The sequence below is a fragment of the Dermacentor silvarum genome, chromosome 1 (assembly GCF_013339745.2).
Source record: "Dermacentor silvarum isolate Dsil-2018 chromosome 1, BIME_Dsil_1.4, whole genome shotgun sequence".
NCBI lineage: Eukaryota > Metazoa > Arthropoda > Arachnida > Ixodida > Ixodidae > Dermacentor > Dermacentor silvarum.
Window position 1 is genome coordinate 183,194,838 of NC_051154.1, and position 16,967 is coordinate 183,211,804.

At 50.1% G+C, this 16,967-nt stretch overlaps 1 protein-coding gene across 16 annotated transcripts in view; it reads right to left on the minus strand.

Moving 5' to 3' along the window:
• LOC119436503 (probable E3 ubiquitin-protein ligase HERC4) overlaps positions 1–16,967 on the minus strand; it is a 335,733-nt gene that overhangs the window by 239,148 nt on the left and 79,618 nt on the right. For 4 of the 16 annotated variants that reach the window (XM_049658152.1, XM_037703370.2, XM_037703367.2 and 1 more), the window contains exon 1: positions 9,483–9,622. The exons of 6 other annotated variants lie outside the window; for them this stretch is intronic. In XM_049658152.1, coding sequence (XP_049514109.1) covers positions 9,483–9,510 — 28 coding nt within the window. In that variant the 5' untranslated portion in view covers positions 9,511–9,622. Of the gene's footprint in view, positions 1–5,194; positions 5,222–8,715; positions 8,813–9,482; positions 9,631–16,967 lie in introns of those variants that run through there. 6 more of the 16 variants (XM_049658144.1, XM_049658146.1, XM_037703368.2 and 3 more) reach the window with 6 other exon arrangements.

Consider the following 16,967-nt stretch of genomic DNA (forward strand, 5'->3'; position numbering starts at 1 on the left):
CATCAGTTTCATCCGGGGTTCCGCAAGGGTCCGTTCTGGGTCCTATATTGGTTTTATTATATATCAATGATATCGTGAAGGACATACATCCTCTCGTCGAAGTTCAATTGTTTGCGGATTATATTGTGTTATTTTGTCACATAAAAAGCCTGCAAGACCAGATCGTGTTGAATAACTCTTTGAAAGTTGTATATGACTGGTGTGTAAAGTGGAACATGCTAATCAATTATGAAAAGTCTACTTCTATGATTGTGTCTAAGAAGAAGACGCCATTTGTGTTCCCATACATAATTAACAACATAGACATAGAACGTTCCAGTAAATTAAAATATTTAGGAATTACGATTTCTCATGACATGAACTGGAGTGATCATGTACAAAATATATGTGGAACAGCCCAACGAAAACTTGGATTCCTACGGCGAAAACTAAAAGATGCACAACCGGATGTCAAACTAAAAGCATATAAATCAATAGTAAGGCCAACTCTGGAATACGCAAGTATAATTTGGGATCCAAATCAGAAATATCTCATTGACAAGCTTGAGTGTGTTCAGAGAATGGCAGTGAGGTTTGTATTTTCCTGTTACCGAAGAACGCAGTCCGTAACAGAACTTCTTACACGTGCGGAGCTGCCAACTTTGGCTGTTCGCAGAAAAATTGCTAGGCTTAAGTACCTTTACCAGCTCTATCACAATGCATTCAATTTGGATTCCGGCTTATACTTCCGGCCGCCCGGTAGACGGTCATCACGTACTAACCATCCATTTGCAGTTATGCCCTACGTGCCAAGAGTTGACGTCTATAGATATTCGTTTCTGCCTAAAACAATTATAGAATGGAATAACTTTGACCGACGAGTATTTGACAATACTTGTTCATTAGAAACTTTTGAAAAAGAGCTGGAACTGTGCTGTATTGATTGAATGTACCCTTCCCACCCTGTAACAGCCCGGAAGGGCTAACAGTATTGGAAAATAATAAAAATTCTGGAGTTTTACATGCCAGAACCACGGCGTGACTGCGAGGCACACCGTAGTGAGGGACTCCAAATTAACTTTATCCACCTGGGATTCCTTAACGTGCACCCAACGCATGGTACACAAGCATTTTTGCATTTCACCCCTATTGAAATGTGGCCGCCATGGCCACGAATCGAACTTGCAACCTCGTACTAAGCAGCGCTACCCCATAGCTGTTAAGCCTTCATGGCAGGTTATATAACAGAACAGGAAGGGGGCAAAATGAGTTCCTAAATATGTCAAGTTACAGTGGAAGCGAAGATGTGCCAATAGATGGTCTATTAAGAACCCACCTGTTTCTTTTATTTCAAGCTAGACAATATATAGCTTTTGACAGCTGCCTCCCCCCCCCCCCCTTTTTGTGTGTGTGCGCGTGCGTGTATGTGTGTGTGTGGGGGGGGGGGGGGTGAACCGTTTATTCTTCCCTTACAATTCAGGCAATAATAAAACTAACAGTTTTATTAATTGTGAAAATTTATGCACTAGCATCACATATCAATTTGGTTCAACATTTTCCTGATATACACTTGACCCCAGTTATACCAAACAGGTTCAAACTTGTTAATCTGAAACTTTTTTCATGCATTATTTATATATGAATTTCTGATCTCCAGTGGAGAAAAGATGCCAAGCAATAAATCATTTATTGAAAACAAAGCTATGCATAGTAGTCAGTAATTTTTGCCAATGCGCTAGTGCTCCTCTATGTCACCAAGAATGGTGTTCTTATTGCGCTAGATTGTGTAGACCTGCTCCAGTTCACTTCTCAATGTTGGTACAGAAACGGCAAAGCACATCCACCATAAAAATGCATCCTGAAGCATCACACAAGGAAGCTCCTTCCTCAAGTGGCAGCAGACACCCCGAGTTCGATATATCTAACACCCAGTTCATTATGAAGGAAGTATTTTTACATAATAAGTCCGCAAGTTTTCAGTGTTCGATATAGAGAATTCATTTTGTCCGCATTTAATATATTCGTGTTCAACTGTATTTAGCAAAACCAGAAAAACATGCAAAAGTTAAAATTCTACAGATTCAAATAAAAAATTGTTTTTGTTTCAGAAATTGAGCAGCCACACTGATTTGCATGCATTCCCTTTTGAGCCATTCTACCAGAAGCACCTTATTTCTACAAGGGGTCCCTTGGTTTGGTAATTTTCTCCCACTTTTCCTTGCTTGCTCATTCCTTCCTATGCTTGAGAGTTAAGCTCTTTCCTCAACGAGTCTTTCGGCAATAATATTGTAGAGCTCGTACTAGGCCAACTCTTATCAATTCAGTAACGCTATGGAGAGACTGATGTTTTCAGAACTGCCACCACCCTGTCACTGGTTCCAGTTGCAGGCCTGCAGCTTTGATTGTAAAATCTGGTTGATTGTTAATTGATTAGTTTTAGATTTTACTTATCTACAGTTTAAAGCAATCATGTTTGCCTTTTGTGCTTATTTGGTACAAATTTCAAAGTTTTAACCTTTTAATGCTGATTGTCACGAATTCGTGACATACCGAATTAGTGCAGTCTAAGCCCTGAGAATATGTTTTCTGGCTCGAATTCTGGTTGTCACACATTCACGACATACAATGCTTTCCAATGCTAACATGTGGAGCGAAGTAGGCGCAATAGCAAGAGGCTGTTTACCACTGTTAGGAGTCACAATCAACAAGGCACTTGCATGTGCAATGTCAGCTACAGTATAGACCACTTATAATGTAACCGCTTATAGTGCAGGACCGGATATAGTGCGGTCTTTTCAGACTCCCGTTAATTTTCCCATAGCACTCCATGTATACGCATACTGCTTACAGTACAGCTGCACGAGACGAAATACCAGTTATAATGCGGCTTCCGTGGGAAAATCTCACTGACAAGGGCGGTAGTGAGCACGCTAATCAACGAGGTGCACCCACCAATGGGAGAGGAGATCAACGAGGGCGATGCGGAGGAGGAGCATGAGACGTGGAGCATGAGTCCAAGGGCGATAAAATCGTCGCCGCGCACCGTATGTGCAAGTGAAAGCGCAGGAGACGCGCGCCTGCATAGGGAGCGAACGCACAGCGGAGAGCAAACGTGACTTCCATCGCGCAAAAGGCCGCGGGGATAAGGGAGGGAGGGGGGGGGGCGACACTCTGCTGCGGCACCAAATGTGTACCTTGCAACCGGGCGCAAGGAGAACTGGTGACGCAATCTCCCACGTGAAAGAAGCAAAGCGGGAAGGCAGCACGGGAGGGAGGGAGGGGGCGGCTTGTACTCTCCCAACAAATGCGTTCGCACCCGAGCCGGCTGTCTGTGTTGTCGCGCGCACCGTATTTTGAAAGTGGTCTCCACACGGCTCTGACCTTTGTATGCGCTGTGCCGGCGCTGTGCTTACGCCGCTCAGTTTCCATTGAAGCGATCGACCGCACGAACCTTCGCTTGCTGCGACGGCCGCGTTTCCCCACGCCCGCGTTTTGACAGTGGATGTCTGTGGTCATCGAGTCTATTCCTGTTTGCTTGTGCGCGTTGACACAACTCTTGTTAATTCAGTTAGTAAGCAAATGAGTCAAGTTTATGCAGCCGATAAAACTACTATCCCTATATACTCATAGCTCTCTACTAATCTGCTATCGCAATTGATGCTTCGCCTTTCGAGCGAAACTGCGACATATTTTTTTAATTATTACTTTGTCTGCTTCATGCGAAGATCATGGGTACTTCGACATTAACCTTTCAACGTTTGTAAATTTAAACGGATGCAAAACTCCCAGTCGCACGCTCCGATTCTCGGATATGCGCGGTCTACATGTTTTGCATACGTGCAGAGCTTGAAGATCGTTGTTTTGGTTATAGTGCGGTACCGCTTATAGTGCAGATATTCACGACTCCGGCGATTTACGTTATAAGCAGTATACACTGTATTTTCTACAGGTTTTGTAAATGAAGTCAGATTATGCTTCCAAAATTTTCTTCAAATTTCTTACATCTCGGAGTTTACGATGGGTACCTATGTAGTGAGCTGGAAAATGCAGTTAATTTTGGCATTACTGCTTTGGCTACAGTATGCCGTGAATTCACAACACTCAGCATTTGCGGCACTCAATAGCTGCAGGAATATGTTGTCCAAAGACCTGGAAAGTGCTTGAATTTTCAGCAGGGAATGAACGTTAGGTTCTTTTAAGTAGAAAGGAGCTTTGTGCACACCTTCTGCAGGAGGATATATGCAACAATAACTGCCTCGAAGAAAGGTCATGCGATTTCAGCGTTTCTAGCCCATGGCATAGCCAAGAAATTTTTTTTGGCGGTGGGAGCACGTACTTGATTGGAGTAGGGGGTTGGGGGCGGGGCAGGCAGGTGTCATAAGTCGTTTTATGCCAGATCCTAGCCACACGAAAATATCAGGTGGGGGAGGGGGACCCATTCATTAAATATGTGGTCATCTTTAGCGCAAAATAAACAGCTTTGTACAAGTTAAGCCAGGAACTGCCTCAGCCGAATTGCTTTTCCTTCTGATATGTGTGCAACATTTTTTGACCAATGTGCTGGATGTCGCGCCATGCCCCAAAGTTCATAGAATGCCGCCAAAATATTGGCGGCACTCCATTACGAGGGCTAAATGAACTTAAAATATCCTGCAACAATTCTTTCTGCCATGCCTTTAATAATTCTAACCCCCTTAAAGGGTTAAGATTAACTACAATTAAAGCATGAATTAATTGGATAATAAATAGGGGTGTGTGAACATTTCAAATACCCCCCCCCCCCCCCCCCAGATCAAATCATTTTTGCCATTCAATTTCGATTCGAGAATTCACTATTTTAAGTTATCCAATATACACTTCTCTTCTAATATAAGGGCTAACAACATTTATTCGAGTTTCGAGGGAGAGAGACTGACTCAAGGGCGGATACTTCCAAATAATTCTGTTGCAGGAGAGCCACGATTGGAGTGCAGATGCACCAGTTCCTACACGAACACATGGGGCAGATAGCTCCCCCCCCCCCACCCCCTGCTCAATAATTTCCAGCAAATAAAACAAAATTTGCTTTTAGGCAGATTATATATGACTGCCGCCTCGATTTAGGCAAGGCAATGTATTATTTGGCTAGTCTCACCATGTTTGCATCCCTTTAAAACAATATGTGGTGCCACAGTATCACATTTGTCTTGTTCAATGAACACAACACACTACTTGCATCTGCTGCTGTTCCCTTGTTGCATTACTGTCATTGTCGTGGTACACCAGATCCCCAGTTGACCAGATGTGAATGTCATTGCATATATTAAAATAAGTCATTACAAAACAGACATGTAAACTGCATTATTCACTTTGTTTACAAATGAAAATATATTCTATAGTTGATCCGATACTTGGAGGTAGTTTTTCCTCAAATATTCGTATGCAATTCAGAAATTTCAGTATTTGAACACGCCTGCTTTTAAAGCATTGTTAGACATATTTTTCAAATTTGTACATTCCACAAATAGTTGATGGCTACCAAGAGTCCAGTGTCCATTCACATTCAGTTCCTGATCTTTCTTTCAGTACTGAAAGCATTGACATGATGTCAATGCTTTCAGTACTTGCATACCTAATTGCCTGCTTGTACTTTTGTGGCAAGTGTTCCTGTAAAAATAAACTGTACCGCTTGTAATTTTTGCAACTTTTCAAAAGCTGATTAGATGTAAAAAATATCCTTGGTAATTATGATAATTTTTGGAACAGTACTAATCATGTGCAGAAAGAAGCTTCGGTACTGGCTTAAAGGGCCCCCTCTGCCTCACCAGGATTTGGTATTGCAAACATACAAGTGCGATGTGCAGATCACGCACCGACAATCGTCTTCGCAAAGTATCAAACCACTGCTCAGCCCAAGAACAGCTGAAATTTGAAATGAAAGCGTGTGTGCCTTTTCTCGTGAGGTAGACCTGCTTCCTCCTGGAGAATCCAGGTCATACTCATAAATGCCTCTATGACAAAGACACTGCCTGCAAGTAACTGATTGCGGCATGTAACTTCAGTCAATCATCCAATGCAGAACACTAAGCCACCACTGGAGGTGTGCTGCACAGCTAAAAGGCAACAGAAGAAAAAAAAAAAAAGAGAGGCGGGTCTCATGACATAAATGTGATGCGAACCCTCAGCTTTTGTATAGGAAAATGTAGGGAAGGAATGTCATTTGTGGATGTTCAAAAAAGGAAAGAGTCTATATTGGAAGTGAAGCTCAGCTCCTAGCAGCATGGCAAAGTGACATCTTCATTTTTCTTATCTCCTCTAAGATTGAAACAATGTAAAAAAAAAAAAATTATACCACCTGGGAGCTTTAAAGTGCCCCTAAAAGCACAGCATCTTTGCCCCCATCAAAATGCGGCCACCGCAGCCAGAAATCGAACCCGCGACTGCCCTATGGTCACATCCAGTGTGATATATATTGAAAGACGGAAGACGACCAGGACAGGCAGCACTGGCAGACCCGTTTATTCTGCAGGCACGGCCCAGGCTCAAACACGAAGAAGAAGACAAGCAGGAATGATGATGGCTATGTAAAAATGAGAACGACGACGTATGTTAAATGTGCTTACACTAATTTCCCCCCCTCGTGGAAGCAGCCAACCTGGCCGCAATTTAAAGATCGGCTGAATGGGGAATAAAGTGCTTCATGCGGGAGACGTGAACAATTTCTGCACTACGACGACGGCGGTCCACGACGGAGTGAAGCGGAGTGACTCACTGCAGAAGTTTGTTGTAGGACTGTGTAGGGCCCAATGTACCGGTGAAGGAATTTCTCGCAAAGTCCAGGGGTTCGAACCGGCGTCCATAGGAGGACTTGGTCCCCAGGATGGAAGGCGATGTCGCGGTGTTTACTGTCACAGCGACGTTTTCTTTAAAAAAAAAAATTAAATTATGGGGTTTTACGTGCCAAAACCAGTTCTGATTATGAGGCATGCCGTAGTGGGGGACTCCGGAAATTTGGACCACCTGGGGTTCTTTAGCGTGCACCTAAACCTAAGTACACGGGTGTTTTCGCATTTCGCCCCCATCGAAATGCGGCCGCTGTGGCCGGGATTCGATCCCGCGACCTCGTGCTCAGCAGCCCAACACCATAGCCACTGAGCAACCACGGCGGGTGACGTTTTCTTTCTTCTTGGGTAGCGGCGGTGTTGCGACAAGCAATTTCACGGCAATGCACGACTCGAGCTACAAACTCTTCTGGGAGGGAGGTGTTAGGCAAAGCAGGAGAGAAAAAGAATTCGGTGTCGAAGACGGAGGAGGCAGATCGTCCATACACAAGAAAGAAAGGGCTGTAGCCGGTAGTTCGTTGTGTCGCAGTATTATAAGCGAATGTATCAAAAGGAACGTCTACATAGGTCTACATTTACACAGATTGTACAGGTCATGGTGAATTACCAGCATTCAATGACTGCCTGTGACATATTCAACTGAAAAAGCACTTATTTGGCACAGAATAAAAAATACATTGCGCAAGAGTTATTGTTTGCTCGAATGTTCTGTCTTTTTTTTTATGGACCGGAGGGGGTGAGTTTTATTGCTTTTTGTGCAGAAAATGGTCCAATGCAATCACTCTGTCTACCCAATGACGACCATTTATTTGCTTAGGTGTGGCAGTGAATGTGTATGATAAATGAGAAAATAAAGGTTATTACAAATATTGTTATTTAAAGGATCCTAAACACCATCTTTAAGGCACATTTTTAAGGCACATTGCATGTATTTAAGCTAAATACATGCAGCATGCTAATCAGATAGGCACTGTATAATTATATGCACAAAGGTGTACAGATGTCTACAACCATCACTGGAGTAACTGTATAAAGTTTTCAAAGTGATTAGCATTACCGTGGCATGTTACCATTCTTCTACAACATATAGTGTTCTTCTTTCTGGGGTTTTACGTGCCAAAACCAGTTCTGATTATGAGGCACGCCGTAGTGGAGGGCTCCGGATTAATTTTGACCACCTCGGGTTCTTTAACGTGCACTACAACGCAAGCAGACGGGCGTTTTTGCATTTCGCCTCCATCGAAATGCGGCCGCCGCGGTCGGGATTCGATCCCGCAACCTCGTGCTCAGCAGCGCAACGCCTTAGCTGACTGAGCCACCGCGGCGGGTTACATATAGTGTGCTTTACGTCATACTTCAAATCATGTTTAAATTACTGTATTGTAGGAATGTTGGCTTTTTTCACAAACATTCACGGCTCATACAGAAAACCTTCTATCATTATTCCGCATCAACACACATCGCAGTTGTACCATGGCACAGTGCTTCAAGTTTGTGTAAGCCAGTCAGGCTCGTTTGGTCTGTTTACTGCAATTATTGATAATAGGACTAACAATAACTCTCAATCCTCATTCTAGAAAGAAGATCCAGCACTTAATGGTGCACTAAGACAAACAAGCCTATTTGTTGACAAATCACACCAGACAGTACGTCATACATGGAGAAAGCAGCAAAAGCCAATGTCCTGCAACCACTTCTTCCTTATGCAGTGCGTCATTTACTTTCTTTATACATCAGCACCTGGCTACACATTCTTCATGCAACCATCCAGGGTGTGGTAATACAAATATATATTGAGGTCACTTCTTGCACTGATACTGTTCACAGGCTGATACTGTTCACGCCAAGTTTAATGACTGCACTAAATCATTTTTATAAGTAGGTTTTGATTCCGCTCAAGTTTTTCAGGACTCACCTCTATGTCAGAACTTCCAGCTGTTTTCACTGGATGGCAGTGCAAAATTAAGCGTCAAACTGCAGGTACATGCCTGAAAAAGCGAGAACAGCAGCGCCTAGTCTTGTTCTAGATGTTTCTACCGAGAGCAAGCTGCATGCCAGTTGCGGCTGAATATAAACATGTGTGTCAGTCTAAATAATATCACCCCATGTGTGTCAGTCTAAATAATATCACTGTGGGAAAATGTTCAAACTACACCAATGCATTTTTGTTTTTTTTTTATTCTGAACGAAGTTGAAACGGAGAATTAAGTAAACAACTATTGGTAATGAGTGAAATTCGCGCCGCGGTCGCCAACAGCAAAATGCGCTATTGCGATTTTCCTCAAGTGATAAGGAAGCGAACTGATGTATTACACACATGTAAACACGATTACACGAGTAAACACGTCATTACATAAGCTTCAAAAGTTCGCAGCAGAAAGAGCAAATGAATAAAACTGCTGAATAAGCATAGGTGCGGAATATCACATCATATTCAAACGCATTTGGCGGACGAGTTAATAGCTTTAATTACGAGTAAGCAGTTTCAGTGAGCACAAGCTGCACAGGTCACCAATGCGCTCAGTAGTGCGACAACATGCGATAATAATAACACAGGAGGCGTCAAGCACAGCAGACGGGTAATACAATAATACAAGTAAGCTAAATAGCACCAGAGGATACAACTTCAACTGAATCATTGCCATTTTATAAACGCCGATTGTCTGGCACTGTTTTACACACCTTCAAAGGCATCCCAGATGCGCAGCATCAATCTATCAGTGCTTGTGAATTCGTGTCGTTCGCGAGATTCGCGTTTCACGGCCCAGCACGACACGATATGATACGGTACCTGCAACGCTACAAGCCTGTATTACAGTGTATGAATGCGAATACGGCATAGTACAGCCAGCTCTGGCCAGCTATTGGGCTTCTGCGTTGCCCAGGGGGCGCTGCAAATGACTAGATGGATAGATAAATAGATGGATGCTATGAGCGTTTCCTTTGAAACAGGGTAGTGGGTTGCGTCACCAAGCCCTTGTTATTATTTTGCCTAATGTCCTACCTTTATTGTTGAGAAACACACAAATACAAAGAATTCAAGGCATCATTTTTTTAACCATTACTGCGAACTCTGTTTCTGTACGTATCCGTTGTTTGTGGTCTCCCTACCTTTCTACCACCAAACCTACAACCGCCTCTTATTAGAGTGTACTAGATAATACACTCTACTAGTACACTCTACCTCTTATCAATCTCTACAGCGGACATGTTTACTTTGCCCATGCTATAGTGCCTAGAATATACGTAAGTATATTCTAGGCACTATACCCATGCTATCCCTGAACCTCCATGCCTGAACCCTAGGGCCTAGGGCTTCATGGAGGTCAGAGGAGCCTAGACTTGCAGCCGGGTAGATTTCTTCACATTCCAATAAAACATGCTCCACCGTTTCTCTAGCTTTACCACAGCAAGCACATGCGGCTTCGTTCTTGGTGTACCTCGCTTCATAACTGCGCGTTCTAAGGCATCTGATCTCGCTTTGAAAAGTAAGGAGCTTCCCTTTGAGTTTTCATAAATTGTTTCTTTCCTGATTTCCTTTTTTCCTTTGAGGTAGTTAGTCATAGCAGGTTTCTTGTGGCAAAAATTGTGCTCAAAAGCGCCCTCAATCCGAAACTGGGTAGTACCATAGAGGGGCCATGGTAGTACCAAGCTCGGTCGTCTGCTGCAGGAAGCACGTTTACAATATGCAGTTTCGCTCGAGCGTTCGAGGAGATCGGACGTGTCTTTCGGAGCTTTCGCGTCTGCGGGAGACGCTGTGGCGTCTCATGCAACGCTCCCCCCTTTCTACTACGTACTGGTGCGTTCTTGCAACTGTGAGTGGACTTCGCCGAGCCCGTTCGCCTGACCGTCTTCCTCGCTGCCTGCTCGCCCGGTCAACGACGTCGTCTCCAAAGATTTCCTCTTCGCCTTTTGCTATCCACGAGCTGGACTTGGTTCTTGCCATTTGTGCGCTTGTCTGACGCAGCCGTTTTCGCGGCTGGGATGGCAGGGGCGCCCCCAGCTTCACCGGCGCAGCCGACCGACCACCCACGGCGTTCCCTCGTACGCGGCTCGTCGCGCAAACGCGCGGTGAGCGTCGCCTGCCCACGATCTCTGTGGCAGCTCATCACCGGCGCTGAGGCAGTGCGGTTGCAACACGAGCAGACGCAACGCCTGTGCCGGGCCATCAGCGGACGGCCGACATCTACTGCCTCCTCAACGACCACCTCCGGAACGAGGATGTTCGCGACGCCGCCTCTTTTGACGGATGACCCGGCCGAGCAGCTGCACGAGATCGCCGGGAACCCGCCTACTTCGGGATCCTCCTGCTCCGCTACCGCCGCTGCTGCCTCCCTGGCCACTGCGGTGGCTCGGCAGACACTATCGGCCGGCACACTCGATACAGCCGTTGCGCCTTCGACAACCCCCGCGAGCTCTTCGGATGTACTGCTTGAAGGGGATTTCGTCGCTGTTACTGGGTTGCCGGGTGCGTCTCTCGTCGAACCGCAGTACGTCCCACTGCCGATAGACGCAAACCTCGAAGATATGGACACCACTATTACACGTAAGCGTTCGCGTCCCAGCGAGCTCGGTAGTGATGATGAGGGTGCCTCGCGCAAGGTGCAAGCAGTGAGGACTGCGCCACACAATGCATCGACGACTAAATTGCCGCCACATGTCACAGGTGAAGACGATCGCCACCTCACCCTGGCTAGTGGCATTACCACCGATGGCGAGTTTCAGCAGGTTCTGTCAAAGGCGCAGAAACGCCGCCAGCGTTCTGCGTTACCACCGGGCCTAGCCGGGAACATCCCTTCTCCCGGGACCGAGCCTGCCGTCGCTCCTGCCGCACGACCTACGGCTCCCTGTAATTCACCTGCGCCTATTGCACCTCCTGACGTGGATCCCGTTGCTACTGCCGGGGTTCCCAGAACTTCTGTGCCCACCTCGCCACTGACATCCCGCACAGTGCTGTTTCGTCCGGCACACAACGGCGCCGCCTTTCCCCGTACCTCCCGCCTCGCCATCGCGCAGGCGCTCTCCGCGCTGCCTGGAGTAAAGGAGGTTCGCGTGAACACGAAGAAGAACATTGTGGCTGCGGACGCGGCATCACCGGAATGGACGGAGCACCTGCTGGCCACGTCAGAGATCGCCGGGATGCCCGTGACCGCGCGCCTTCCAACCGACCGCACCCAGAGCAGTGGCGTGGTGCAAGGCGTACATGGCAACTACGCCGATGAGGACCTGCTGGCTGCCGTATCGTCGAAGGTACGGGTGGTCGCGGCTAAGCGACAGGGCACCACCCTGGTGCTGCGTTTTGCTGCCCCTTACCCCCCCGCAAGGATCTACCTCTTCAGCATGCCCTTCGAGGTGCGACCCTCCCGGCCTCGCCCTCTGCAGTGCCTACGTTGCGGGTGCTACGGGCACGCCACAGCAACCTGCCAGAGACTCGTACGGTGCCTGCGGTGCGGTGGCCCACACCAGACGCAATCGTGCTGTTCGAGTAGGGTCAGATGCCTGCATTGTGGGGGACCACATCCAGCTGACTCGCCTAACTGCCAGCTATGGCAGAGAGAACGGCGCCTGGCCACGATAAAGGCGTCAGCTCCCACACACCTGTCGCATCGCGAGGCCCAGGCGGTCCTACGGGCTACCCCCACCAGCTCAGTAGCAGCTGCTTCTGGACCGCCACGTGTTACACCGACAGGAGGCAAAACCTACGCTGCAGCACTCGGTGCTCCTGACAAGGAGGCCACGACCTCTATCAACCACTCCCAACCCCGCTTGCAGCAACATGTACAACAGGCAGGCGCAAAGAAGCGGGGCAGCATCAAGCTAGGGCCGTCCCCGAAGGAGGCTCCTAAGTCAACCAGCGATGAGGAGAACAAGAACCTGCGACTCCTCCTCAGGGCGATCGCCGACCTGCTGCCTCCAGAGAACCAACAGCTGCGTTCTATCTGCCTCAAGGCAGGTGGCGCGCCCTCACCCAGTAGTCAACATGGCTAGTCCCCTCCCGCCTGCAGCAGGACATTGCCGCCGCCGCCCGAGCGTGCTCCAGTGGAACGCAAACTCGTTGCGGAGGCGGCAGGCAGACCTCTCCATGCACCTATTGCGGAACGAGTACGATGTGCTTGCTCTGCAGGAGGTCTACGCTGCTGCAGATAACCTGCGCCTTCCTGGATACGTGGGCTACAGCAGCCTCACTTCTTGCAATCGAGAGACCTGCCAGTCTGCCCCTTGCCTTGATGAGGGCCACCAGCAGGGATCACCACGCTGTGCGATCTACGTGCGGCGAGAATTGTCACAGGCGGAAGTCCACGTGGCAGACCTGCTGAGCGGTGCTGTTGAATGCTGTGCTGTTCGGGTACGACTGGGTGACTCCGACACTACCGTGGCCAGCATCTATGTCCGTCCAAGCCGGCCATGGAACCCAGCCAGCCTCCTGACATTGGCCCAACGCCTCGGGAAAGGCTTCCTCCTCTGCGGGGATGTCAATGCCCACCACACCGCCTGGGGAAGCCGCCGTTGCTGCCCACGAGGCCAAGGACTGTGGGACGTCGTGAACCAACTAGGCCTGTCAATTCTCAACACCGGAGCACCCACATTCATCCGGCGCGCGGCGCAGGTGGTCCTATCCGCCATCGATGTCAGCCTGGCAACGGAGGGCTGTAACTACACGTGGGCACCACTTCCGGACAGCTGGGGGTCGGACCATTTTCCTCTCCTGCTCAACCCGTTCAGAGGCAAGACCGCTAGGAGTAGGGAGTGCCTCACTGTCGACTGGAGGGCCTTTCGCAAGCACTGCCAGAAAGATGCTGACTCCGGGACCTTTCTCCAGCTGGTAGCAGACAGTGCAAAAGCGGCCACCATCCGTTCCACGGCTCAGGTGGGCCAGCCAGTTCCGGACATCCAGCACCTAAAACTGCGAGCCGCGAGGCGCCGCGCAGAGCGCATAGCACTGCGCACCTCTCGACCGGAACACTGGACAGCGTTCCGCCGTGTAGACGCCGTCTGCAGGCGTCATGCTCGGCGACGCCGAAATCAGAGCTGGCAGGGCGTTTGCTGTTCCATCAACCGCTCTCCCAACGGACCACAAGCCTGGCGCCTCTTGACGTCACTCCTGTTGGCGCCCCGTGCACATCGCCAGGTACTGTCCGTAGCGGTCCACATGGGCATCAGCGCGGGTAACCTGGCCGAGCTTCTCGCGGACCAGTTCGCGGCCAGACCCCCAGCCCTGCAGGCACCACCTCCAGAGGCAGCCGCCCTGTCAATCCCATCCTCCTGCCATCATGCGGGCTGGGTGGCTGCACAAATACAGGCACTGTGCAGCGAACCAATCCGCGTGTACGAGTTGAAGGCGGCACTCGATCAGACCAGGCGACGCAGTGCTCCGGGAGCTGACAGAATCACATTCCAAATGCTGCGCAACTTGGCTGATGCCGAGAAGGAGCGGCTCCTCGAGTGTTTCAACACCATCTGGGACACTGGTGTCCTCCCGGAGAGCTGGTTGGTTGCAGTGGTGACACCAATCTTGAAATCCCGGAAGCCTGCCATAGCCCTATCCTCATATAGGCCGGTGTCCCTCACTTCAGCCGCCTGCAAGGCGATGGAAAGGGTGGCACTGGCACGCCTAGAGTGGATTGCTGCCCAACTCCAGTACTTCCCGGAGCAGCAGTCAGGCTTCAGGTGTCAACGCTGCACGGCAGACTCTATCTCCGGTGTGGTGGCCACCCTGGAGGATGCCAAAGCCACGGGGGACGTGGCAATGTTGGTGCTGCTGGACGTCAAGAGTGCCTTTGACGGACTTCCACACGCGGTCATCGAGGCCTGCCTAGACCGCCTCGGCCTGAGCGGCTGCCTCAGACGCTTCATTTCCGCATTCCTGACCGGCAGAACCTTCCGGGTGCGCGTTGGACAGGAACTCAGCGAGCCCAGGGATATTACGACTGGCGTCCCACAGGGATCGGTGCTCAGCCCTTTCCTGTTCAACATGGCTCTCGCGGGCCTACCCGCATCTCTACCGGCGGACCCACGGTTCCCTGTTCGCTGTTCCATTTATGCCGACGACGTGGCACTCTGGACCCGGGGGCCGAGGAAGTTCATGCCATCCATTCGGTGCTCGCTACAACAGGCACTAGATGCGGTGACCGCATTCCTTGGTAGTATAGGCCTCACCGTCTCCACAGCCAAGACCGAGGCCATGCTGATTCATCCACTGGCCTCAGCTCGACGCTACACAAAGCAGCTGAAGATTGCTGGCCGTGCCCTACCTTGGCAGCAAATGGTCACTTACCTGGGGCTCGCCATTGACCACCGGCTCACGTGGATTCCTGCAGCCAAAGCCGCCACTACCAAGGTGCGCCGCGTGCAGGGAGCTGTCAGCAAGCTGCAGCAACATGGCCGTGGCTGCAACACAAAGTTGGCGCTGCGGCTGAACCAGGCCGCAGCAACGTCCGTGCTCTTGTATGCCCTTCCATTGGTCAACCTCACTCGGGCCAGGAGAGAGCAGCTGGAGGGCTGCACAGAGGTGCTATTAGGAGTATCCTAGGGCTCCCAAAGTATTCACCGGTCGCTGCAACGCTGGCAGAGGCTGGTGAATGGCCACTCTCGTTGAGGATGCTTGAACGCGCCCTGGGGCACATTGACCGCCTTCATCGTGCTCCGGATGGCGGAGACCTGCTGGCTAGACTCCACAGCCAGCCGTCCTCACGGATGGGAGGTCTGTGCCAGCTGTACGAGCAGATGATCACGGACCCTCCTGTGACAATCGTGCTGCCTCCACCACACCATCGACCAGCGGACGTCCACCTCTCGCTCAGTGGAGCGCATAAACGACAGACACCAGCTGCAGCACTGCAACAGGCTGCTGCCTGCAAACTCCACGAGGATCTGGAAGGAAGTCTGCTGGTCTACACAGATGGATCAGTCCTGGCGAACGGATCGGCCGCTGCAGCCTGCACCATCCCGGCTAGGGCGGTTCACAGACAATGTCGGATCCCCTTTGCCGCGAGCTCCACCGCGGCAGAACTAGCGGGGCTCCACCTAGCCGCCGATGTCCTGGCTGAGGACCCTCCTGGGCAACCGGTGGCAGTGCTCTGCGACTCGAAGCCAGCGCTCCAGAGCCTAATCAACCACCGCCGATCAGGGCTTACGGGGGCCCTGCTCAGCTCGAAGTTCTCGGCATTGGCTGCCACGGGGGTCACCATCTCATTTCATTGGCTGCCTTCCCATGTTGGAATAGCCGGTAATGAGGCAGCGGATACCCTCGCCAAAACCGCCCACCATCCTGAAGTGCCGCTCACACGAGCAGTCGCTTCCTCAGATTTTTCAAGGCAGCGCCTGAAAAAACTGCTCACAATCGTCCACCCGGATGCCAGAGTGGCAAATGGCAACGGTCCCAGGCCACTTCCAGAGTGTGGCCTTACCAGGAGGGAACGCGCAACGTTGCTTCGACTGCGCACGGGCTGTGTCTGGACGGCGGCGCGGCTGCACGCCAAGGGACGCTCCACATCACCGGCCTGCGAACGTTGTGGCGACCCCGAGACCCTCGAGCACCTTCTCTGTGCATGCCCAGCGCTGGCACAGGACCGCTCAAGGGTCATCACTGCCTACAGACAACAAGGTCTACCTGCTGCGACAACCAGCGACCTCCTGTTCCCGTCGCCTCCCCACCTCCGAGCTCTCCACAGCCTTTTGGAGTTTGTGGAACTGAACGGAATCTCCGCCCATCGCTAAGCGCTCGTCCCTAGCAGGCCATCGCCTCCATCACCAGCCTCCTCCATGATCGGATGAGACTCTTGCTGCTTCTTCTTCTCTTCCCTTCCTTTCAACATCTTTATCTCCTTTTCCCCCTTCCCCTGACGCTGCGCCGTGCTCCCTATTGGGCAGCAGAAATAAGCGTCACTTTCTTCTTCAATAAAATCACTACTACTACTACTACGTTTACAATATGGACCCGCCACTTTCGGTTGTCTTGTACCACGGCTTGCAGCGAATATCGGGCGCCGAAGATTTTTTTTTTTTTTTTTTCAGGAGTGTGCGTAAAGGCAAGAAATTATGCAACGCCGAATACGTGTACGCCGTTCGAGAAATAAGCGGCGAAGTTTTAGCGCGGTATCAATAGCAAGTGAAGCGACTCACGTACGAAGTTGAACTTCAGGTAAGGTTTGCACGCTGCTAGGTTCA